Genomic DNA, 23,577 nt, shown 5'->3' with positions numbered 1-23,577 from the left:
TGACAGGTGTTAATTCTTCATAAACTGTGATTTGAACAGCTGCATTAGAGGTACATTACTCTAGGCCTCTTACAATACTTTTAAATATTTTTATGCAGCTTCAGCAATAAACCTAGGCAGAATCTGATAAACTTCATGGCTTCCCCTTAAATCTGTCTCTGATTTTTTTTTTTTCAGAATGAAAATGACAGTACCTACAAAGGCATTGCAATCTACTGGTTTTTTTCCCCTCCTCTTTCTCTTACATTTACAGGGGAAATATTTATTCAGGATCCTTTCCCAGACAAAGCTCACAGCCAGAGTCATTTGTATCATACAGTGAATGCCCAGCTGTGTGGTTGGATGATAAATACCAATGACATTAGGGATTCCATGACTAGATACCTAATCAAATTCTACCATCATGACCTCTAAAAAAACTAATGATAGGTGGCTTGGCCTCTGCTAGTCCTCGATCATGAATATGTACAGGCAGTTTCTAGCAGATTTCTAATGTTAGAAATATTTTTGCTTTCAAAAATAACAGATCAGAGTTAATGAAGAGCACTCTGCTTGTAATAGAAAAAACAAAACAAAACAAACCACAAGACTAAATCAAGCCTTTTTATTGCCTAGAAAGATTTGTCTGTCTGAGAGAGCACATGCACCTTGGCTGCAACAGAGCTTACAAGACAAGCAAGCACTGCCTGTCCTTTGATCTTCAACCCAGTGGAGATCCAGGACTCACAGTCCCCACCATAGGAATGACAAGTAGGCCCTCTGAATTACTGCTGTGCTGACATCCCCAAACCACCTTGAACAGACTAATCATACAAGAACTGTTACACCAGCTGGCAAAGCTGACATCTACTCATGAGAATGGTGATACACCCTGGAGAATGACCAGATCAATTCAAGGAAATTTGCTACAAGTGTCCTATATATTTTCTGGTTATCTCTAGACCAGCTAAGTTAGCCTGAATCACTTTTTTACAACAAAAATACCCATTGTGTCACTGAACAACTTCAAGCTACTCAGAAAAGGATTAATACTCTGTTTTTTTTTTTACTCTTAAAAGCCTTTTGAATGCTAACAATAGAGGTCATTTAACTTGTGTATCAGAGAGTGGTTTATAGGCCATTTTGTGCCAGATATCTTTCTTTCAGTTTCTTATAATTGGCATAGTATCTCTGTTTCTAAGTATGTACTTTTTAGGGGATCATCTTGAAGGAGTCAAAGATTTTTGAAGGAGAATATCACAATATTGGGGCAGCTCACCTCAGTAAAAATTGCACTTCAGTTGTTATTTGGGATCAATGTCATGAACAAAACACAGTTGAATTGCTTACATTAAATATACAGGTTATAATCTCCAGTATATAACATTGGCTGCTACTTCCAAATAGGCTGACAGATGTAGAAGGATTACATGGATAATGGCTAGTAAGGAAAATATTTTCTCAACGCTCTTGAAGAAGATGCATGATAGATGTCTAGCTAGACAACAGTGCAGGCTGTCTAGTATAGGAAATATCCAATATATAATAGCTCATTTTTGTCATGAAAAAAAGGAGTCCATTTCATGACGAATTTATTTCAAAATAAAAGATAATATATGATTTATATTATATATAAATCACAGAAAATTCAAACATTACTGCTTTGGAGCGGTCCACTCTCTGGGCTGCCTAGATGGAACTCACCAATGTGCCTTTGCCCCTCTCTCTCTCTCCTCTGTTACGATGTGACAGTTCAAGAGGTTGATGGGTAACTGCGTTTCCCTTTTCTCACCTTGTGCTCAGGAGCTGGGTGAGGTGCTGACACCCTCTCCTGCCCCAGCTTGACCCTAAAAGGTTTCTGCAGTAGGGTAAGGTGGCACGTTGCCAGTGGCTCAGCTGCCAGCACCGGTGCTAGCCAACGGGGAAGGCTCACCTGTATGGCTTGAGTCAGCTCACAGCTGCCAGCATCTGGACTGTGTCCTGCCCCACATTCGTCCTGCCATGCAGTCGGAGGGCACAAAAGCCCACCTCGAAACCGTGTCCCCAAGTGCCACATCCACACATTCCTCAAGTGCATCAAGCAGTGAGAATTGCACCGACTCCATGGGCAGCCTGTGCCAGTGCTTGACAACCCTTTCAGAGGGGAAATTTTTCCCTAAACCCAATCTCCGCTTCCCCTGGCAGAACTTGAGGCCATTTCCTCTTGTCCTGTCCCTGGTTTCCTGGGAGCAGAGCCTGAGCGGCACCAGCCCCACGCTCGTGTCCGGGAGGTGCAGAGAGCGAGAAGGTTCCTCTCTGATCCCGGCCGTGTCTGCAGCAATGTGTCCCCCTCTCGCTGTGCCCGGCCCTGCTGTCCCTGCTGCCCTGCTCGCAGGGCCCTGTGATAAATGTAACCTTGGATAAAAATTCGTGGAAGAATAAATAAGTATATAACTGTATTTGTAACAATGTAAAAATTATATAAAATATAGTGTGGCCTAAGGATTTCCCCCAAACCCAGCAGTAACTACCCATTCAGGTGGTAACGACCCTAGGCGACGTTCATCAGCCTGAAAGAAAGAGCAGGACACGGACAATCAGGCTAAACAATGAGAGGAGCCAGGCCGAGATGCCCATCGGCTCCACACCACACCTGGACACTTCACCCTGAGAGTCCAACCGAGGATACAATCAGGAAGCACTCAGAACCTTTCACATGCGAAAGGACTCTGCCCAGTCGTCTATTGATTCAGTTCCACGGTTCCAGGACATTCATTCAACCAACCATCTAAACTCTTTGTTGAACAGTAACTGCTCGGAGTTTTGGCCTCAGGACACAAAATCCCTATAAAAACCCCGGACAGTCTACCCTCCTTCGTGGATTTGGGTAAATCTGTACCTCTGGGTATAGACGTCCACCCAGCGCTGCGCTGATTTATTTTATTGTGGTTTTTTCTCTCGTTGTTTGTGATTAAAATTGTTTTATAATAAATCGCTTTTTGTATTAACCCTATTTTGCCATTGCATTTATAACAGCCCTGACCCCGGGCAGAGCCGTTCCCCGCGCGGGCACAGACCATGGGGTGGTCCCTGCCGCGGCCTGGCCCGGCCCCAGAGCAGGGTCCCCTTGCGGGAGGCCCCGGGGCGGCCGCGTGTCTCCAGCCGCCTGTGGCCGGGCAGCTGCCTCGGCCGTGAGGGGTGCAGAGCTGTGGGAGCCCAGGGCTCTCCGCCGGCCGCTCCCCAGAGCTCCCCGCTGCAGCCGGCAGGGCCTCAGCGTCCGCCCGGTGCCCTCCCGCACGCATGGACTCGCCAGGTCCTGTTCGCTGCTCTCATGGTGCTGCTCGTGGCCCCAGGGCTCTCCAAGGGCTTCTCCAGGCGGCACCTTCCTGCAGCCTTTCAGTCCCTGCCCGAGGCGCAGCAGAGCCCTGCACAGGCGCTGTGTCCAAGGGCCTGCAGGGACAGCAGCAGGGCCAGTGGCTTCCCAGTGACACAGGGCAGGATTAGGCCGGAGATGTGCAAGAAATTCTGGCCTCTGAGGCTGGCGAGGCCCTGGCCCACGCTGCCTGCCCACAGAAGCTGCGGCTGCCTATCCCTGGCGGTGTTCCAGGCCAGCTTGGATGGGGCCTGGAGCAAGCTGGCCGAGCGGAAGGTGTCCCTGCCCACGGCAGCAGGGCTGGAAGGAGACAATTTTTAAGGACCCTCCCCTGACAAGCCATTCTGTGATTCTGTGATCAGAGGGGCTGGGGCCGGCTGGGCCTAATTTCTGATTAGAACCACCTCAGCACTGTAAGTTTGGTTGAGCCTAGGAGACCGTTGATGAGCCCAGATTCACGGCGTGTGACATTTACCAATACTATAGGTCTGGCTGAGATCAAGAAAGTCTTGCACGATGCAGATTCTGCAATGTTGCATTTTATTGGAACGAGAGCAAAGCAGTTTCCAGCTTGCCAATCATAAACACGCTAACTGTAGAGCATTAATATGGGTCACAGCTGATAGCCACACTAGATAGGGATTTCCTTGTATATCAAAATATTATCCTAAGTGTTATATATATACATATAAATACGTTATATATGCTATAAATATATCTATTCTATGAAAGTCATTCTAGACAAAAAAATGCACTATAAAAGCATTAATGTGCATCACAATAGATAGTGACTCTAAGTATGTCCTCTATTGTAATTATTTAAACAAAATTACATATTCAACTCTTTAGAACAATATTTTTGCATGACACAATAATTACATATTTCATATTTTTTATATTATTTATATTAGTCTATTGTTTTCTTGTGTTGCATTTTACTATGATATATATGATACGTTATAAACATGAAAGTATAAGATATATTTACACAAAATACATATATCTAGCTATGAAATAAAGGTCTAGATTCTTATATACACAAAATCTCAGGTCAGCTCCAACACAGTTGGTCCAAAGCTGACCTAAAGGCGTCCCTTCCGGAAACAAGGAGAGACGCCGTCCGTTGACTGATCCCGGGCAAGCAGCGCTGACGTTTCCTCTTGGTCTTTTTTGGCCTGTTTCTTTTTCCTTTGTCTGACCCACATTCCCTCTTCTTTCACACTCCAATTTTTGACCCTTCTCAAAGGCTGGGAACAACTGCATGTTGCAGGAGGGATTTGGTGACTTTGGTGCTGCACATGAGGCATGTTCTCTCTTCACGTGCGCTCTTTGGAGTGGGGAACTTCAAGACAGGTTTTATGCAGATCTGTGTGTCTTTTTCCAGAAAATTAAAGGATTCGAGGAGGTAGGATAAGCCCTGCTGTGGCCCTCCACCTGCTGAGGCAGCAGGAGAGGCCGTGGGACTTTTGCCAGAGCCTTTGCGTGCATCCTCTTCTCCTTAAAGGACCAAATTTGTAGGATGAGATGGCTCTTCGCTGCCAGCTGCGAGCAGCACAAGGCCAGCTCTGAGCAGCACAAGGCCAGCTCTGTGCTCATACCCATGACTCCTCCCATTCATTCATTCATTCATTCATTCAATGTTCATCGAGAACGATGCTCTCGAACCACGTTTGCAGAACCTGGAACTCATGCATGGCCTGGCTGTGCACGTCCGAGTCCTGCGCCAGGCGATGGAAGAGATTGTACCTCGTAGCCTCTTGAACGTCTGGGGGTAAATTGATGTAGCGAGGAATCCTCTGGTTACCCACCATGAAGTGGTTGAGACGTTTTGTTCTCACACATAAAGACAGGCTATCTCTGATATCCAGCAGTCGGTCCAGGAAATGTCTCCTGCGCCACGATGACACGGGTATGGCATTGAGCAGGTGCATGAAAATGGTCTTCATGGCGTAGGTGGAAAAGCAGAAGCCCAGCAGAAGACGGGCAAAGAACTGCATGCATTTGAGGTGCAAACTGTCGGGGGGGGCCTGCCTGGCAATGTGCTGGAAGAACTGGGTCTCTGCCACAGCATAAGTCTCAGGCCAGGTTGTGCTTGGGGTGTGGGCCTCTCTAGGCTGGCTGCTCACAAAGATGTCCGAGTCTCCTCTCCGCACCCCAAACAACATCTCAATCCTGAAGCTCTCTTCTCCGTTGGTCACCTTGAATCGGCAGGAACGTCTGGAGGGCAGCAGCATTAAATGCCAACTGTGTGACTGCGGCAAAGCTGGCCAGATTGCTCTCACCAGTTGGTGGAACCAGCAGGCAGTTTTCTGCACGTCGAGGTAGGAGCCGGTGCACAGGGTGTCCAGGAGGCTGGGATCCTGATTCCTCCTCAGCTCCTCCTCGGGGTGGTGCAGGAAGCACAGCATGTTCTCGCCCTGCTGCTCCCTCGTGCAGGTGCACTCCAGCTGCACGTGGACGCGGAACTTCCTCACCTGCCTCTGCCGTGCAGTGTCCAGCTCCAGGTGGAAGCTGTGGCCTCGGGGAGGAGTCATGGGTATGAGCACGCGGTACACAACATCCTGCTCACGGGGACTCCAACCTTCAAAGGCACTGCCCACCCCGATGGCTCGTTGCAGGACTGGGTAGAAACTGGTTGACAAGACATGACCAAACCAAATGGTATAATTGTCCATCAGGACAGTTGTCCACTCACAGCCTCTCTGCAGGTCCTGTACAGGCCACTGGATGCGCTCCATCACAGTTTCCCCAATGATATCCTCAATATCATCCTCTTCTTCTTGGACTACATTTGCAACGTCGTCATTGTTTTCCGCATTTGCAGCCTCGTTGACAACTTCATTTCCATCATTATCTGCCTCATTTGCAGCAGCATTGCCCACTTCCTGTACATTGCCATCATCATTGTTGTCTTCCTCCCGATTCGCATTGTCTTCTTCATTTCCAACAGCTTCTTCTCCATTTGCATCCCCATTTCTCGCTTCCTCTTCATTTGCACCGTTATCTCCTTCGTCATTCTCCTCCCTCCTCAGGCTCCTTTTCCACTCCATAAAGCATAAGACCAAGGCAAGGGCCAGGAGCACAGCAACAGTTACGAGCTGCAAGTACTGTTCCTCTGCACTCTGCTCCAGGATGAGCTGCTCCACCTCCTGCTCCAGCAGAAGCCTCTCCCGTTCCAGCTGCTTTGCACGCAGTTCCATCTGCAGACGCGTTTCCTCATCCCAGTCATCACCCACGGGCTGCGGGTAATGGACTACGCTTTGCCAGAGCAAGAACCAGAAAACCCAGGAATCCATGGTCTGCAGGAGGACGGAAAGAAGGCCTTGAGTGGGGCTGTGAGGGAGGCAGCTAACAGTAGCAGGGACGGGAATACTCAGGGATCTGAGGGTGGGAAGGACAGGGCCCCAGACAGCTGGCAGGCAGCAAGGCCTGACCCGCTGCCTCAGCAGCAGCAGCGGCGGCAGCAGCAGCAGCGTGGCCTGTCCAAGGCTCTCCCACAAGGGGCTGTCCCTGTATGCAGGGCGAGAACCTAGCTCCAGGTGCAGCGTTTCCACCCTGGCCCTTGTCCCCAGCCTAGCCTCCCCACCACGTGTGCACTCACCGCTTGCCCAAGCAATGAAGGCCAGCGTTACCTGCTGGGGCCTTTAATAGCTGCCCCCACTGTGACATGTCCCCCGTGATGTCACAGGTGTCCCAGCACATCACAACCCAGCCAGCCCCACCCTTTGTCCCCGCCCTGGCTCAGCCACTCCGAGTGGCCCTGGTGTGCTGCTTATGGCTGCCTTTGAGTGAATCTTCTTCAAAAAGCTCCCACTGTTCTTTCTTTCGGATTTGTTTTCATCTGCCCTCCACCGGCAATCTCACAGACATCCATGTGTTGGAAGGCACCCTTGAGGATCATTGAGTCTGAGTTTTGACTCCTCACTGGTTGAGCTACACGTAAATCTCTGAGTCAGCGAGGTTGAACGGGTCCCTGAAGATCACACTGTCCAACTGCAACCTTAACACTGCCTAGTGCACCAATCAGCCAGGTCCCCAGATGCCACCTCCACATGCCTTTTAAACCTTTCTGAGGGTGCTGACTCAACCGTTTCTCTAGGCAGCAGCCTGTTCCCAAGCTAGATATCCTTTTTGTTGAAGGAATATTTCCTAGAGATCCAATCTAAACCTCCCGTGGTGCGACGTGAGGTCGTTTTCCTCCCGCTGGTCATATTGTTTGTTCCCTGGGCTAACCCTCGCATGACCCCCACTTAGCTACAACCTCCCTTCAGGGACCGTGTGCTTCGTGTCAGGTGCTTGGTCTGAGGTGAAGGCAGCTCCTCGCAGAGGAGAGAAAGGTGGTGCTTTTGCACTGCACTTCCCAAGATCCATCGGGACAAAAGAGGGTGTCGGTGGGGAGAAGAGTTTCAGGTTGCCCGGAAGCGTTTCCACCTGACGAGAACCTTAGTCCCAAATACATCAGCCGAGGGAATCCGTCCCCTTCCAAGCAGAAGGAAAAATGAGAATTTTCCTTGTAGAAAATGGGAAGGTTTGGAGTGAAAGTCAGTGCTGGAATGTCCCCGGATGTCCGTGTGCATTTTGCTAACCTGCAAGGCCAGACTATGAGGAGGGGATCCCAAGAAATGCCCTCTTGCTCGGGGGCCTTCCATGGCACGGCAGCACAAGTGAGAGCCCTTCCTTGGCCTTTCGCTTCAGCAAGGCCCCAGTTTGGGCCAAGCCTGAATTCCCCGTGGAAGCAGCTCACATTTCCCGTGCCCAGCATGAAGGATGCCAGAGGACAGACGGGCAGGCTCAGCGGTGTGCTAGTGCAGTCCAGCTTAGGCTCCGGCTTTCTGCCCTTGTATCTCCGGAGCCTTGGAGGGGAAGGCTGCGTGGCTTGCGGTGACTTTCGCCAGCGCTCCTGCTAACAGCACTGGGCACCCCAAGGCTCTTTGGTCTCAGCGCAGGCAAGAGCAGGAAGAAACCCTCACCTGGCTTTGTAGACCCCTGAGACAAGCAAAGACGAGGAGTGTGCGGAGAAGGGACCATCAGCACTGCACAGCAGCTTCTCTCCGCCATAAATCACAGAAAATTCAAACATTACTGGTTGGCTTTGGGCTTTGTGTTGTGTTTTATTTGGAGCTTTGTCCCTCAAAGGGAAACCTGCTGCATTTGCCTTATTGCACAGCTGCTTTGGGGCGGTCCACTCTCTGGGCTGCCTAGATGGAACTCACCAATGTGCCTTTGCCCCTCTCTCTCTCTCCTCTGTTACGATGTGACAGTTCAAGAGGTTGATGGGTAACTGCGTTTCCCTTTTCTCACCTTGTGCTCAGGAGCTGGGTGAGGTGCTGACACCCTCTCCTGCCCCAGCTTGACCCTAAAAGGTTTCTGCAGTAGGGTAAGGTGGCACGTTGCCAGTGGCTCAGCTGCCAGCACCGGTGCTAGCCAACGGGGAAGGCTCACCTGTATGGCTTGAGTCAGCTCACAGCTGCCAGCATCTGGACTGTGTCCTGCCCCACATTCGTCCTGCCATGCAGTCGGAGGGCACAAAAGCCCACCTCGAAACCGTGTCCCCAAGTGCCACATCCACACATTCCTCAAGTGCATCAAGCAGTGAGAATTGCACCGACTCCATGGGCAGCCTGTGCCAGTGCTTGACAACCCTTTCAGAGGGGAAATTTTTCCCTAAACCCAATCTCCGCTTCCCCTGGCAGAACTTGAGGCCATTTCCTCTTGTCCTGTCCCTGGTTTCCTGGGAGCAGAGCCTGAGCGGCACCAGCCCCACGCTCGTGTCCGGGAGGTGCAGAGAGCGAGAAGGTTCCTCTCTGATCCCGGCCGTGTCTGCAGCAATGTGTCCCCCTCTCGCTGTGCCCGGCCCTGCTGTCCCTGCTGCCCTGCTCGCAGGGCCCTGTGATAAATGTAACCTTGGATAAAAATTCGTGGAAGAATAAATAAGTATATAACTGTATTTGTAACAATGTAAAAATTATATAAAATATAGTGTGGCCTAAGGATTTCCCCCAAACCCAGCAGTAACTACCCATTCAGGTGGTAACGACCCTAGGCGACGTTCATCAGCCTGAAAGAAAGAGCAGGACACGGACAATCAGGCTAAACAATGAGAGGAGCCAGGCCGAGATGCCCATCGGCTCCACACCACACCTGGACACTTCACCCTGAGAGTCCAACCGAGGATACAATCAGGAAGCACTCAGAACCTTTCACATGCGAAAGGACTCTGCCCAGTCGTCTATTGATTCAGTTCCACGGTTCCAGGACATTCATTCAACCAACCATCTAAACTCTTTGTTGAACAGTAACTGCTCGGAGTTTTGGCCTCAGGACACAAAATCCCTATAAAAACCCCGGACAGTCTACCCTCCTTCGTGGATTTGGGTAAATCTGTACCTCTGGGTATAGACGTCCACCCAGCGCTGCGCTGATTTATTTTATTGTGGTTTTTTCTCTCGTTGTTTGTGATTAAAATTGTTTTATAATAAATCGCTTTTTGTATTAACCCTATTTTGCCATTGCATTTATAACAGCCCTGACCCCGGGCAGAGCCGTTCCCCGCACGGGCACAGACCATGGGGTGGTCCCTGCCGCGGCCTGACCCGGCCCCAGAGCAGGGTCCCCTTGCATCACAATAGATAGTGACTCTAAGTATGTCCTCTATTGTAATTATTTAAACAAAATTACATATTCAACTCTTTAGAATAATATTTTTGCATGACACAATAATTACATATTTCATATTTTTTATATTATTTATATTAGTCTATTGTTTTCTTGTGTTGCATTTTACTATGATATATATGATACGTTATAAACATGAAAGTATAAGATATATTTACACAAAATACATATATCTAGCTATGAAATAATGGTCTAGAGTTGAATATGTAATTTTGTTTAAATAATTACAATAGAGGACATACTTAGAGTCACTATCTATTGTGATGCACATTAATGCTTTTATAGTGCATTTTTTTGTCTAGAATGACTTTCATAGAATAGATATATTTATAGCATATATAACGTATTTATATGTATATATATAACACTTAGGATAATATTTTGATATACAAGGAAATCCCTATCTAGTGTGGCTATCAGCTGTGACCCATATTAATGCTCTACAGTTAGCGTGTTTATGATTGGCAAGCTGGAAACTGCTTTGCTCTCGTTCCAATAAAATGCAACATTGCAGAATCTGCATCGTGCAAGACTTTCTTGATCTCAGCCAGACCTATAGTATTGGTAAATGTCACACGCCATGAATCTGGGCTCATCAACGGTCTCCTAGGCTCAACCAAACTTACAGTGCTGAGGTGGTTCTAATCAGAAATTAGGCCCAGCCGGCCCCAGCCCCTCTGATCACAGAATCACAGAATGGCTTGTCAGGGGAGGGTCCTTAAAAATTGTCTCCTTCCAGCCCTGCTGCCGTGGGCAGGGACACCTTCCGCTCGGCCAGCTTGCTCCAGGCCCCATCCAAGCTGGCCTGGAACACCGCCAGGGATAGGCAGCCGCAGCTTCTGTGGGCAGGCAGCGTGGGCCAGGGCCTCGCCAGCCTCAGAGGCCAGAATTTCTTGCACATCTCCGGCCTAATCCTGCCCTGTGTCACTGGGAAGCCACTGGCCCTGCTGCTGTCCCTGCAGGCCCTTGGACACAGCGCCTGTGCAGGGCTCTGCTGCGCCTCGGGCAGGGACTGAAAGGCTGCAGGAAGGTGCCGCCTGGAGAAGCCCTTGGAGAGCCCTGGGGCCACGAGCAGCACCATGAGAGCAGCGAACAGGACCTGGCGAGTCCATGCGTGCGGGAGGGCACCGGGCGGACGCTGAGGCCCTGCCGGCTGCAGCGGGGAGCTCTGGGGAGCGGCCGGCGGAGAGCCCTGGGCTCCCACAGCTCTGCACCCCTCACGGCCGAGGCAGCTGCCCGGCCACAGGCGGCTGGAGACACGCGGCCGCCCCGGGGCCTCCCGCAAGGGGACCCTGCTCTGGGGCCGGGCCAGGCCGCGGCAGGGACCACCCCATGGTCTGTGCCCGTGCGGGGAACGGCTCTGCCCGGGGTCAGGGCTGTTATAAATGCAATGGCAAAATAGGGTTAATACAAAAAGCGATTTATTATAAAACAATTTTAATCACAAACAACGAGAGAAAAAACCACAATAAAATAAATCAGCGCAGCGCTGGGTGGACGTCTATACCCAGAGGTACAGATTTACCCAAATCCACGAAGGAGGGTAGACTGTCCGGGGTTTTTATAGGGATTTTGTGTCCTGAGGCCAAAACTCCGAGCAGTTACTGTTCAACAAAGAGTTTAGATGGTTGGTTGAATGAATGTCCTGGAACCGTGGAACTGAATCAATAGACGACTGGGCAGAGTCCTTTCGCATGTGAAAGGTTCTGAGTGCTTCCTGATTGTATCCTCGGTTGGACTCTCAGGGTGAAGTGTCCAGGTGTGGTGTGGAGCCGATGGGCATCTCGGCCTGGCTCCTCTCATTGTTTAGCCTGATTGTCCGTGTCCTGCTCTTTCTTTCAGGCTGATGAACGTCGCCTAGGGTCGTTACCACCTGAATGGGTAGTTACTGCTGGGTTTGGGGGAAATCCTTAGGCCACACTATATTTTATATAATTTTTACATTGTTACAAATACAGTTATATACTTATTTATTCTTCCACGAATTTTTATCCAAGGTTACATTTATCACAGGGCCCTGCGAGCAGGGCAGCAGGGACAGCAGGGCCGGGCACAGCGAGAGGGGGACACATTGCTGCAGACACGGCCGGGATCAGAGAGGAACCTTCTCGCTCTCTGCACCTCCCGGACACGAGCGTGGGGCTGGTGCCGCTCAGGCTCTGCTCCCAGGAAACCAGGGACAGGACAAGAGGAAATGGCCTCAAGTTCTGCCAGGGGAAGCGGAGATTGGGTTTAGGGAAAAATTTCCCCTCTGAAAGGGTTGTCAAGCACTGGCACAGGCTGCCCATGGAGTCGGTGCAATTCTCACTGCTTGATGCACTTGAGGAATGTGTGGATGTGGCACTTGGGGACACGGTTTCGAGGTGGGCTTTTGTGCCCTCCGACTGCATGGCAGGACGAATGTGGGGCAGGACACAGTCCAGATGCTGGCAGCTGTGAGCTGACTCAAGCCATACAGGTGAGCCTTCCCCGTTGGCTAGCACCGGTGCTGGCAGCTGAGCCACTGGCAACGTGCCACCTTACCCTACTGCAGAAACCTTTTAGGGTCAAGCTGGGGCAGGAGAGGGTGTCAGCACCTCACCCAGCTCCTGAGCACAAGGTGAGAAAAGGGAAACGCAGTTACCCATCAACCTCTTGAACTGTCACATCGTAACAGAGGAGAGAGAGAGAGGGGCAAAGGCACATTGGTGAGTTCCATCTAGGCAGCCCAGAGAGTGGACCGCCCCAAAGCAGCTGTGCAATAAGGCAAATGCAGCAGGTTTCCCTTTGAGGGACAAAGCTCCAAATAAAACACAACACAAAGCCCAAAGCCAACCAGTAATGTTTGAATTTTCTGTGATTTATGGCGGAGAGAAGCTGCTGTGCAGTGCTGATGGTCCCTTCTCCGCACACTCCTCGTCTTTGCTTGTCTCAGGGGTCTACAAAGCCAGGTGAGGGTTTCTTCCTGCTCTTGCCTGCGCTGAGACCAAAGAGCCTTGGGGTGCCCAGTGCTGTTAGCAGGAGCGCTGGCGAAAGTCACCGCAAGCCACGCAGCCTTCCCCTCCAAGGCTCCAGAGATACAAGGGCAGAAAGCCGGAGCCTAAGCTGGACTGCACTAGCACACCGCTGAGCCTGCCCGTCTGTCCTCTGGCATCCTTCATGCTGGGCACGGGAAATGTGAGCTGCTTCCACGGGGAATTCAGGCTTGGCCCAAACTGGGGCCTTGCTGAAGCGAAAGGCCAAGGAAGGGCTCTCACTTGTGCTGCCGTGCCATGGAAGGCCCCCGAGCAAGAGGGCATTTCTTGGGATCCCCTCCTCATAGTCTGGCCTTGCAGGTTAGCAAAATGCACACGGACATCCGGGGACATTCCAGCACTGACTTTCACTCCAAACCTTCCCATTTTCTACAAGGAAAATTCTCATTTTTCCTTCTGCTTGGAAGGGGACGGATTCCCTCGGCTGATGTATTTGGGACTAAGGTTCTCGTCAGGTGGAAACGCTTCCGGGCAACCTGAAACTCTTCTCCCCACCGACACCCTCTTTTGTCCCGATGGATCTTGGGAAGTGCAGTGCAAAAGCACCACCTTTCTCTCCTCTGCGAGGAGCTGCCTTCACCTCAGACCAAGCACCTGACACGAAGCACACGGTCCCTGAAGGGAGGTTGTAGCTAAGTGGGGGTCATGCGAGGGTTAGCCCAGGGAACAAACAATATGACCAGTGGAAAACGACCTCACGTCGCACCACGGGAGGTTTAGATTGGATCTCTAGGAAATATTCCTTCAACAAAAAGGATATCTAGCTTGGGAACAGGCTGCTGCCTAGAGAAACGGTTGAGTCAGCACCCTCAGAAAGGTTTAAAAGGCATGTGGAGGTGGCATCTGGGGACCTGGCTGATTGGTGCACTAGGCAGTGTTAAGGTTGCAGTTGGACAGTGTGATCTTCAGGGACCCGTTCAACCTCGCTGACTCAGAGATTTACGTGTAGCTCAACCAGTGAGGAGTCAAAACTCAGACTCAATGATCCTCAAGGGTGCCTTCCAACACATGGATGTCTGTGAGATTGCCGGTGGAGGGCAGATGAAAACAAATCCGAAAGAAAGAACAGTGGGAGCTTTTTGAAGAAGATTCACTCAAAGGCAGCCATAAGCAGCACACCAGGGCCACTCGGAGTGGCTGAGCCAGGGCGGGGACAAAGGGTGGGGCTGGCTGGGTTGTGATGTGCTGGGACACCTGTGACATCACGGGGGACATGTCACAGTGGGGGCAGCTATTAAAGGCCCCAGCAGGTAACGCTGGCCTTCATTGCTTGGGCAAGCGGTGAGTGCACACGTGGTGGGGAGGCTAGGCTGGGGACAAGGGCCAGGGTGGAAACGCTGCACCTGGAGCTAGGTTCTCGCCCTGCATACAGGGACAGCCCCTTGTGGGAGAGCCTTGGACAGGCCACGCTGCTGCTGCTGCCGCCGCTGCTGCTGCTGAGGCAGCGGGTCAGGCCTTGCTGCCTGCCAGCTGTCTGGGGCCCTGTCCTTCCCACCCTCAGATCCCTGAGTATTCCCGTCCCTGCTACTGTTAGCTGCCTCCCTCACAGCCCCACTCAAGGCCTTCTTTCCGTCCTCCTGCAGACCATGGATTCCTGGGTTTTCTGGTTCTTGCTCTGGCAAAGCGTAGTCCATTACCCGCAGCCCGTGGGTGATGACTGGGATGAGGAAACGCGTCTGCAGATGGAACTGCGTGCAAAGCAGCTGGAACGGGAGAGGCTTCTGCTGGAGCAGGAGGTGGAGCAGCTCATCCTGGAGCAGAGTGCAGAGGAACAGTACTTGCAGCTCGTAACTGTTGCTGTGCTCCTGGCCCTTGCCTTGGTCTTATGCTTTATGGAGTGGAAAAGGAGCCTGAGGAGGGAGGAGAATGACGAAGGAGATAACGGTGCAAATGAAGAGGAAGCGAGAAATGGGGATGCAAATGGAGAAGAAGCTGTTGGAAATGAAGAAGACAATGCGAATCGGGAGGAAGACAACAATGATGATGGCAATGTACAGGAAGTGGGCAATGCTGCTGCAAATGAGGCAGATAATGATGGAAATGAAGTTGTCAACGAGGCTGCAAATGCGGAAAACAATGACGACGTTGCAAATGTAGTCCAAGAAGAAGAGGATGATATTGAGGATATCATTGGGGAAACTGTGATGGAGCGCATCCAGTGGCCTGTACAGGACCTGCAGAGAGGCTGTGAGTGGACAACTGTCCTGATGGACAATTATACCATTTGGTTTGGTCATGTCTTGTCAACCAGTTTCTACCCAGTCCTGCAACGAGCCATCGGGGTGGGCAGCGCCTTTGAAGGTTGGAGTCCCCGTGAGCAGGATGTTGTGTACCGCGTGCTCATACCCATGACTCCTCCCCGAGGCCACAGCTTCCACCTGGAGCTGGACACTGCACGGCAGAGGCAGGTGAGGAAGTTCCGCGTCCGCGTGCAGCTGGAGTGCACCTGCACGAGGGAGCAGCAGGGCGAGAACATGCTGTGCTTCCTGCACCACCCCGAGGAGGAGCTGAGGAGGAATCAGGATCCCAGCCTCCTGGACACCCTGTGCACCGGCTCCTACCTCGACGTGCAGAAAACTGCCTGCTGGTTCCACCAACTGGTGAGAGCAATCTGGCCAGCTTTGCCGCAGTCACACAGTTGGCATTTAATGCTGCTGCCCTCCAGACGTTCCTGCCGATTCAAGGTGACCAACGGAGAAGAGAGCTTCAGGATTGAGATGTTGTTTGGGGTGCGGAGAGGAGACTCGGACATCTTTGTGAGCAGCCAGCCTAGAGAGGCCCACACCCCAAGCACAACCTGGCCTGAGACTTATGCTGTGGCAGAGACCCAGTTCTTCCAGCACATTGCCAGGCAGGCCCCCCCCGACAGTTTGCACCTCAAATGCATGCAGTTCTTTGCCCGTCTTCTGCTGGGCTTCTGCTTTTCCACCTACGCCATGAAGACCATTTTCATGCACCTGCTCAATGCCATACCCGTGTCATCGTGGCGCAGGAGACATTTCCTGGACCGACTGCTGGATATCAGAGATAGCCTGTCTTTATGTGTGAGAACAAAACGTCTCAACCACTTCATGGTGGGTAACCAGAGGATTCCTCGCTACATCAATTTACCCCCAGACGTTCAAGAGGCTACGAGGTACAATCTCTTCCATCGCCTGGCGCAGGACTCGGACGTGCACAGCCAGGCCATGCATGAGTTCCAGGTTCTGCAAACGTGGTTCGAGAGCATCGTTCTCGATGAACATTGAATGAATGAATGAATGAATGAATGGGAGGAGTCATGGGTATGAGCACAGAGCTGGCCTTGTGCTGCTCAGAGCTGGCCTTGTGCTGCTCGCAGCTGGCAGCGAAGAGCCATCTCATCCTACAAATTTGGTCCTTTAAGGAGAAGAGGATGCACGCAAAGGCTCTGGCAAAAGTCCCACGGCCTCTCCTGCTGTCTCAGCAGGTGGAGGGCCACAGCAGGGCTTATCCTACCTCCTCGAATCCTTTAATTTTCTGGAAAAAGACACACAGATCTGCATAAAACCTGTCTTGAAGTTCCCCACTCCAAAGAGCGCACGTGAAGAGAGAACATGCCTCATGTGCAGCACCAAAGTCACCAAATCCCTCCTGCAACATGCAGTTGTTCCCAGCCTTTGAGAAGGGTCAAAAATTGGAGTGTGAAAGAAGAGGGAATGTGGGTCAGACAAAGGAAAAAGAAACAGGCCAAAAAAGACCAAGAGGAAACGTCAGCGCTGCTTGCCCGGGATCAGTCAACGGACGGCGTCTCTCCTTGTTTCCGGAAGGGACGCCTTTAGGTCAGCTTTGGACCAACTGTGTTGGAGCTGACCTGAGATTTTGTGTATATAAGAATCTAGACCTTTATTTCATAGCTAGATATATGTATTTTGTGTAAATATATCTTATACTTTCATGTTTATAACGTATCATATATATCATAGTAAAATGCAACACAAGAAAACAATAGACTAATATAAATAATATAAAAAATATGAAATATGTAATTATTGTGTCATGCAAAAATATTGTTCTAAAGAGTTGAATATGTAATTTTGTTTAAATAATTACAATAGAGGACATACTTAGAGTCACTATCTATTGTGATGCACATTAATGCTTTTATAGTGCATTTTTTTGTCTAGAATGACTTTCATAGAATAGATATATTTATAGCATATATAACGTATTTATATGTATATATATAACACTTAGGATAATATTTTGATATACAAGGAAATCCCTATCTAGTGTGGCTATCAGCTGTGACCCATATTAATGCTCTACAGTTAGCGTGTTTATGATTGGCAAGCTGGAAACTGCTTTGCTCTCGTTCCAATAAAATGCAACATTGCAGAATCTGCATCGTGCAAGACTTTCTTGATCTCAGCCAGACCTATAGTATTGGTAAATGTCACACGCCGTGAATCTGGGCTCATCAACGGTCTCCTAGGCTCAACCAAACTTACAGTGCTGAGGTGGTTCTAATCAGAAATTAGGCCCAGCCGGCCCCAGCCCCTCTGATCACAGAATCACAGAATGGCTTGTCAGGGGAGGGTCCTTAAAAATTGTCTCCTTCCAGCCCTGCTGCCGTGGGCAGGGACACCTTCCGCTCGGCCAGCTTGCTCCAGGCCCCATCCAAGCTGGCCTGGAACACCGCCAGGGATAGGCAGCCGCAGCTTCTGTGGGCAGGCAGCGTGGGCCAGGGCCTCGCCAGCCTCAGAGGCCAGAATTTCTTGCACATCTCCGGCCTAATCCTGCCCTGTGTCACTGGGAAGCCACTGGCCCTGCTGCTGTCCCTGCAGGCCCTTGGACACAGCGCCTGTGCAGGGCTCTGCTGCGCCTCGGGCAGGGACTGAAAGGCTGCAGGAAGGTGCCGCCTGGAGAAGCCCTTGGAGAGCCCTGGGGCCACGAGCAGCACCATGAGAGCAGCGAACAGGACCTGGCGAGTCCATGCGTGCGGGAGGGCACCGGGCGGACGCTGAGGCCCTGCCGGCTGCAGCGGGGAGCTCTGGGGAGCGGCCGGCGGAGAGCCCTGGGCTCCCACAGCTCTGCACCCCTCACGGCCGAGGCAGCTGCCCGGCCACAGGCGGCTGGAGACACGCGGCCGCCCCGGGGCCTCCCGCAAGGGGACCCTGCTCTGGGGCCGGGCCAGGCCGCGGCAGGGACCACCCCATGGTCTGTGCCCGTGCGGGGAACGGCTCTGCCCGGGGTCAGGGCTGTTATAAATGCAATGGCAAAATAGGGTTAATACAAAAAGCGATTTATTATAAAACAATTTTAATCACAAACAACGAGAGAAAAAACCACAATAAAATAAATCAGCGCAGCGCTGGGTGGACGTCTATACCCAGAGGTACAGATTTACCCAAATCCACGAAGGAGGGTAGACTGTCCGGGGTTTTTATAGGGATTTTGTGTCCTGAGGCCAAAACTCCGAGCAGTTACTGTTCAACAAAGAGTTTAGATGGTTGGTTGAATGAATGTCCTGGAACCGTGGAACTGAATCAATAGACGACTGGGCAGAGTCCTTTCGCATGTGAAAGGTTCTGAGTGCTTCCTGATTGTATCCTCGGTTGGACTCTCAGGGTGAAGTGTCCAGGTGTGGTGTGGAGCCGATGGGCATCTCGGCCTGGCTCCTCTCATTGTTTAGCCTGATTGTCCGTGTCCTGCTCTTTCTTTCAGGCTGATGAACGTCGCCTAGGGTCGTTACCACCTGAATGGGTAGTTACTGCTGGGTTTGGGGGAAATCCTTAGGCCACACTATATTTTATATAATTTTTACATTGTTACAAATACAGTTATATACTTATTTATTCTTCCACGAATTTTTATCCAAGGTTACATTTATCACAGGGCCCTGCGAGCAGGGCAGCAGGGACAGCAGGGCCGGGCACAGCGAGAGGGGGACACATTGCTGCAGACACGGCCGGGATCAGAGAGGAACCTTCTCGCTCTCTGCACCTCCCGGACACGAGCGTGGGGCTGGTGCCGCTCAGGCTCTGCTCCCAGGAAACCAGGGACAGGACAAGAGGAAATGGCCTCAAGTTCTGCCAGGGGAAGCGGAGATTGGGTTTAGGGAAAAATTTCCCCTCTGAAAGGGTTGTCAAGCACTGGCACAGGCTGCCCATGGAGTCGGTGCAATTCTCACTGCTTGATGCACTTGAGGAATGTGTGGATGTGGCACTTGGGGACACGGTTTCGAGGTGGGCTTTTGTGCCCTCCGACTGCATGGCAGGACGAATGTGGGGCAGGACACAGTCCAGATGCTGGCAGCTGTGAGCTGACTCAAGCCATACAGGTGAGCCTTCCCCGTTGGCTAGCACCGGTGCTGGCAGCTGAGCCACTGGCAACGTGCCACCTTACCCTACTGCAGAAACCTTTTAGGGTCAAGCTGGGGCAGGAGAGGGTGTCAGCACCTCACCCAGCTCCTGAGCACAAGGTGAGAAAAGGGAAACGCAGTTACCCATCAACCTCTTGAACTGTCACATCGTAACAGAGGAGAGAGAGAGAGGGGCAAAGGCACATTGGTGAGTTCCATCTAGGCAGCCCAGAGAGTGGACCGCCCCAAAGCAGCTGTGCAATAAGGCAAATGCAGCAGGTTTCCCTTTGAGGGACAAAGCTCCAAATAAAACACAACACAAAGCCCAAAGCCAACCAGTAATGTTTGAATTTTCTGTGATTTATGGCGGAGAGAAGCTGCTGTGCAGTGCTGATGGTCCCTTCTCCGCACACTCCTCGTCTTTGCTTGTCTCAGGGGTCTACAAAGCCAGGTGAGGGTTTCTTCCTGCTCTTGCCTGCGCTGAGACCAAAGAGCCTTGGGGTGCCCAGTGCTGTTAGCAGGAGCGCTGGCGAAAGTCACCGCAAGCCACGCAGCCTTCCCCTCCAAGGCTCCGGAGATACAAGGGCAGAAAGCCGGAGCCTAAGCTGGACTGCACTAGCACACCGCTGAGCCTGCCCGTCTGTCCTCTGGCATCCTTCATGCTGGGCACGGGAAATGTGAGCTGCTTCCACGGGGAATTCAGGCTTGGCCCAAACTGGGGCCTTGCTGAAGCGAAAGGCCAAGGAAGGGCTCTCACTTGTGCTGCCGTGCCATGGAAGGCCCCCGAGCAAGAGGGCATTTCTTGGGATCCCCTCCTCATAGTCTGGCCTTGCAGGTTAGCAAAATGCACACGGACATCCGGGGACATTCCAGCACTGACTTTCACTCCAAACCTTCCCATTTTCTACAAGGAAAATTCTCATTTTTCCTTCTGCTTGGAAGGGGACGGATTCCCTCGGCTGATGTATTTGGGACTAAGGTTCTCGTCAGGTGGAAACGCTTCCGGGCAACCTGAAACTCTTCTCCCCACCGACACCCTCTTTTGTCCCGATGGATCTTGGGAAGTGCAGTGCAAAAGCACCACCTTTCTCTCCTCTGCGAGGAGCTGCCTTCACCTCAGACCAAGCACCTGACACGAAGCACACGGTCCCTGAAGGGAGGTTGTAGCTAAGTGGGGGTCATGCGAGGGTTAGCCCAGGGAACAAACAATATGACCAGCGGAAAACGACCTCACGTCGCACCACGGGAGGTTTAGATTGGATCTCTAGGAAATATTCCTTCAACAAAAAGGATATCTAGCTTGGGAACAGGCTGCTGCCTAGAGAAACGGTTGAGTCAGCACCCTCAGAAAGGTTTAAAAGGCATGTGGAGGTGGCATCTGGGGACCTGGCTGATTGGTGCACTAGGCAGTGTTAAGGTTGCAGTTGGACAGTGTGATCTTCAGGGACCCGTTCAACCTCGCTGACTCAGAGATTTACGTGTAGCTCAACCAGTGAGGAGTCAAAACTCAGACTCAATGATCCTCAAGGGTGCCTTCCAACACATGGATGTCTGTGAGATTGCCGGTGGAGGGCAGATGAAAACAAATCCGAAAGAAAGAACAGTGGGAGCTTTTTGAAGAAGATTCACTCAAAGGCAGCCATAAGCAGCACACCAGGGCCACTCGGAGTGGCTGAGCCAGGGCGGGGACAAAGGGTGGGGCTGGCTGGGTTGTGATGTGCTGGGACACCTGTGACATCACGGGGGACATGTCACAGTGGGGGCAGCTATTAAAGGCCCCAGCAGGTAACGCTGGCCTTCATTGCTTGGGCAAGCGGTGAGTGCACACGTGGTGGGGAGGCTAGGCTGGGGACAAGGGCCAGGGTGGAAACGCTGCACCTGGAGCTAGGTTCTCGCCCTGCATACAGGGACAGCCCCTTGTGGGAGAGCCTTGGACAGGCCACGCTGCTGCTGCTGCCGCCGCTGCTGCTGCTGAGGCAGCGGGTCAGGCCTTGCTGCCTGCCAGCTGTCTGGGGCCCTGTCCTTCCCACCCTCAGATCCCTGAGTATTCCCGTCCCTGCTACTGTTAGCTGCCTCCCTCACAGCCCCACTCAAGGCCTTCTTTCCGTCCTCCTGCAGACCATGGATTCCTGGGTTTTCTGGTTCTTGCTCTGGCAAAGCGTAGTCCATTACCCGCAGCCCGTGGGTGATGACTGGGATGAGGAAACGCGTCTGCAGATGGAACTGCGTGCAAAGCAGCTGGAACGGGAGAGGCTTCTGCTGGAGCAGGAGGTGGAGCAGCTCATCCTGGAGCAGAGTGCAGAGGAACAGTACTTGCAGCTCGTAACTGTTGCTGTGCTCCTGGCCCTTGCCTTGGTCTTATGCTTTATGGAGTGGAAAAGGAGCCTGAGGAGGGAGGAGAATGACGAAGGAGATAACGGTGCAAATGAAGAGGAAGCGAGAAATGGGGATGCAAATGGAGAAGAAGCTGTTGGAAATGAAGAAGACAATGCGAATCGGGAGGAAGACAACAATGATGATGGCAATGTACAGGAAGTGGGCAATGCTGCTGCAAATGAGGCAGATAATGATGGAAATGAAGTTGTCAACGAGGCTGCAAATGCGGAAAACAATGACGACGTTGCAAATGTAGTCCAAGAAGAAGAGGATGATATTGAGGATATCATTGGGGAAACTGTGATGGAGCGCATCCAGTGGCCTGTACAGGACCTGCAGAGAGGCTGTGAGTGGACAACTGTCCTGATGGACAATTATACCATTTGGTTTGGTCATGTCTTGTCAACCAGTTTCTACCCAGTCCTGCAACGAGCCATCGGGGTGGGCAGTGCCTTTGAAGGTTGGAGTCCCCGTGAGCAGGATGTTGTGTACCGCGTGCTCATACCCATGACTCCTCCCCGAGGCCACAGCTTCCACCTGGAGCTGGACACTGCACGGCAGAGGCAGGTGAGGAAGTTCCGCGTCCACGTGCAGCTGGAGTGCACCTGCACGAGGGAGCAGCAGGGCGAGAACATGCTGTGCTTCCTGCACCACCCCGAGGAGGAGCTGAGGAGGAATCAGGATCCCAGCCTCCTGGACACCCTGTGCACCGGCTCCTACCTCGACGTGCAGAAAACTGCCTGCTGGTTCCACCAACTGGTGAGAGCAATCTGGCCAGCTTTGCCGCAGTCACACAGTTGGCATTTAATGCTGCTGCCCTCCAGACGTTCCTGCCGATTCAAGGTGACCAACGGAGAAGAGAGCTTCAGGATTGAGATGTTGTTTGGGGTGCGGAGAGGAGACTCGGACATCTTTGTGAGCAGCCAGCCTAGAGAGGCCCACACCCCAAGCACAACCTGGCCTGAGACTTATGCTGTGGCAGAGACCCAGTTCTTCCAGCACATTGCCAGGCAGGCCCCCCCCGACAGTTTGCACCTCAAATGCATGCAGTTCTTTGCCCGTCTTCTGCTGGGCTTCTGCTTTTCCACCTACGCCATGAAGACCATTTTCATGCACCTGCTCAATGCCATACCCGTGTCATCGTGGCGCAGGAGACATTTCCTGGACCGACTGCTGGATATCAGAGATAGCCTGTCTTTATGTGTGAGAACAAAACGTCTCAACCACTTCATGGTGGGTAACCAGAGGATTCCTCGCTACATCAATTTACCCCCAGACGTTCAAGAGGCTACGAGGTACAATCTCTTCCATCGCCTGGCGCAGGACTCGGACGTGCACAGCCAGGCCATGCATGAGTTCCAGGTTCTGCAAACGTGGTTCGAGAGCATCGTTCTCGATGAACATTGAATGAATGAATGAATGAATGAATGGGAGGAGTCATGGGTATGAGCACAGAGCTGGCCTTGTGCTGCTCAGAGCTGGCCTTGTGCTGCTCGCAGCTGGCAGCGAAGAGCCATCTCATCCTACAAATTTGGTCCTTTAAGGAGAAGAGGATGCACGCAAAGGCTCTGGCAAAAGTCCCACGGCCTCTCCTGCTGCCTCAGCAGGTGGAGGGCCACAGCAGGGCTTATCCTACCTCCTCGAATCCTTTAATTTTCTGGAAAAAGACACACAGATCTGCATAAAACCTGTCTTGAAGTTCCCCACTCCAAAGAGCGCACGTGAAGAGAGAACATGCCTCATGTGCAGCACCAAAGTCACCAAATCCCTCCTGCAACATGCAGTTGTTCCCAGCCTTTGAGAAGGGTCAAAAATTGGAGTGTGAAAGAAGAGGGAATGTGGGTCAGACAAAGGAAAAA

General features: G+C 51.8%; 3 protein-coding genes across 3 annotated transcripts; 2 read left to right on the top strand and 1 right to left on the bottom strand.

Moving 5' to 3' along the window:
* Positions 1-4,965: 4,965 nt before the first annotated feature.
* LOC148183069 (inositol 1,4,5-trisphosphate receptor-interacting protein-like 1) lies at positions 4,966-6,627 on the bottom strand. The gene is made up of 2 exons (XM_088062755.1): positions 6,313-6,627; positions 4,966-6,216 (listed from the first exon to the last, which is right to left on the bottom strand). Exons 1-2 carry the CDS (start codon positions 6,625-6,627, stop codon positions 4,966-4,968), a joined length of 1,566 nt encoding a protein of 521 aa, XP_087918881.1.
* A 7,979-nt stretch (positions 6,628-14,606) lies between these two features.
* LOC148183068 (inositol 1,4,5-trisphosphate receptor-interacting protein-like 1) lies at positions 14,607-16,268 on the top strand. Its single transcript, XM_088062754.1, has 2 exons — positions 14,607-14,921; positions 15,018-16,268. Exons 1-2 carry the CDS (start codon positions 14,607-14,609, stop codon positions 16,266-16,268), a joined length of 1,566 nt encoding a protein of 521 aa, XP_087918880.1.
* A 5,195-nt stretch (positions 16,269-21,463) lies between these two features.
* Positions 21,464-23,125, top strand: LOC102106312 (inositol 1,4,5-trisphosphate receptor-interacting protein-like 1). The gene is made up of 2 exons (XM_088062753.1): positions 21,464-21,778; positions 21,875-23,125. Exons 1-2 carry the CDS (start codon positions 21,464-21,466, stop codon positions 23,123-23,125), a joined length of 1,566 nt encoding a protein of 521 aa, XP_087918879.1.
* Positions 23,126-23,577: the final 452 nt, after the last annotated feature.

Source organism: Pseudopodoces humilis, chromosome 15 (genome assembly GCF_049639895.1).
Source record: "Pseudopodoces humilis isolate 2021_Gansu_Grassland_sample_001 chromosome 15, ASM4963989v1, whole genome shotgun sequence".
In the NCBI taxonomy this organism is placed as follows: Eukaryota; Metazoa; Chordata; class Aves; order Passeriformes; family Paridae; genus Pseudopodoces; species Pseudopodoces humilis.
The sequence above is the reverse complement of the archived record's forward strand: the minus strand, read 5'-3'. Positions and strand labels throughout refer to the sequence as shown.

Bases quoted from the DNA above. Each gene is read 5' to 3' on its own strand.
- LOC148183069 (XM_088062755.1), bottom strand. From the start codon at position 6,627: ATGGATTCCTGGGTTTTCTGGTTCTTGCTCTGGCAAAGCGTAGTCCAT. The intron at 6,217-6,312 runs GCGAGAAATGGG...GGCAATGTACAG, and splicing joins ACGGTGCAAATGAAGAGGAA to GAAGTGGGCAATGCTGCTGC.
- LOC148183068 (XM_088062754.1), top strand. From the start codon at position 14,607: ATGGATTCCTGGGTTTTCTGGTTCTTGCTCTGGCAAAGCGTAGTCCAT. The intron at 14,922-15,017 runs GCGAGAAATGGG...GGCAATGTACAG, and splicing joins ACGGTGCAAATGAAGAGGAA to GAAGTGGGCAATGCTGCTGC.
- LOC102106312 (XM_088062753.1), top strand. From the start codon at position 21,464: ATGGATTCCTGGGTTTTCTGGTTCTTGCTCTGGCAAAGCGTAGTCCAT. The intron at 21,779-21,874 runs GCGAGAAATGGG...GGCAATGTACAG, and splicing joins ACGGTGCAAATGAAGAGGAA to GAAGTGGGCAATGCTGCTGC.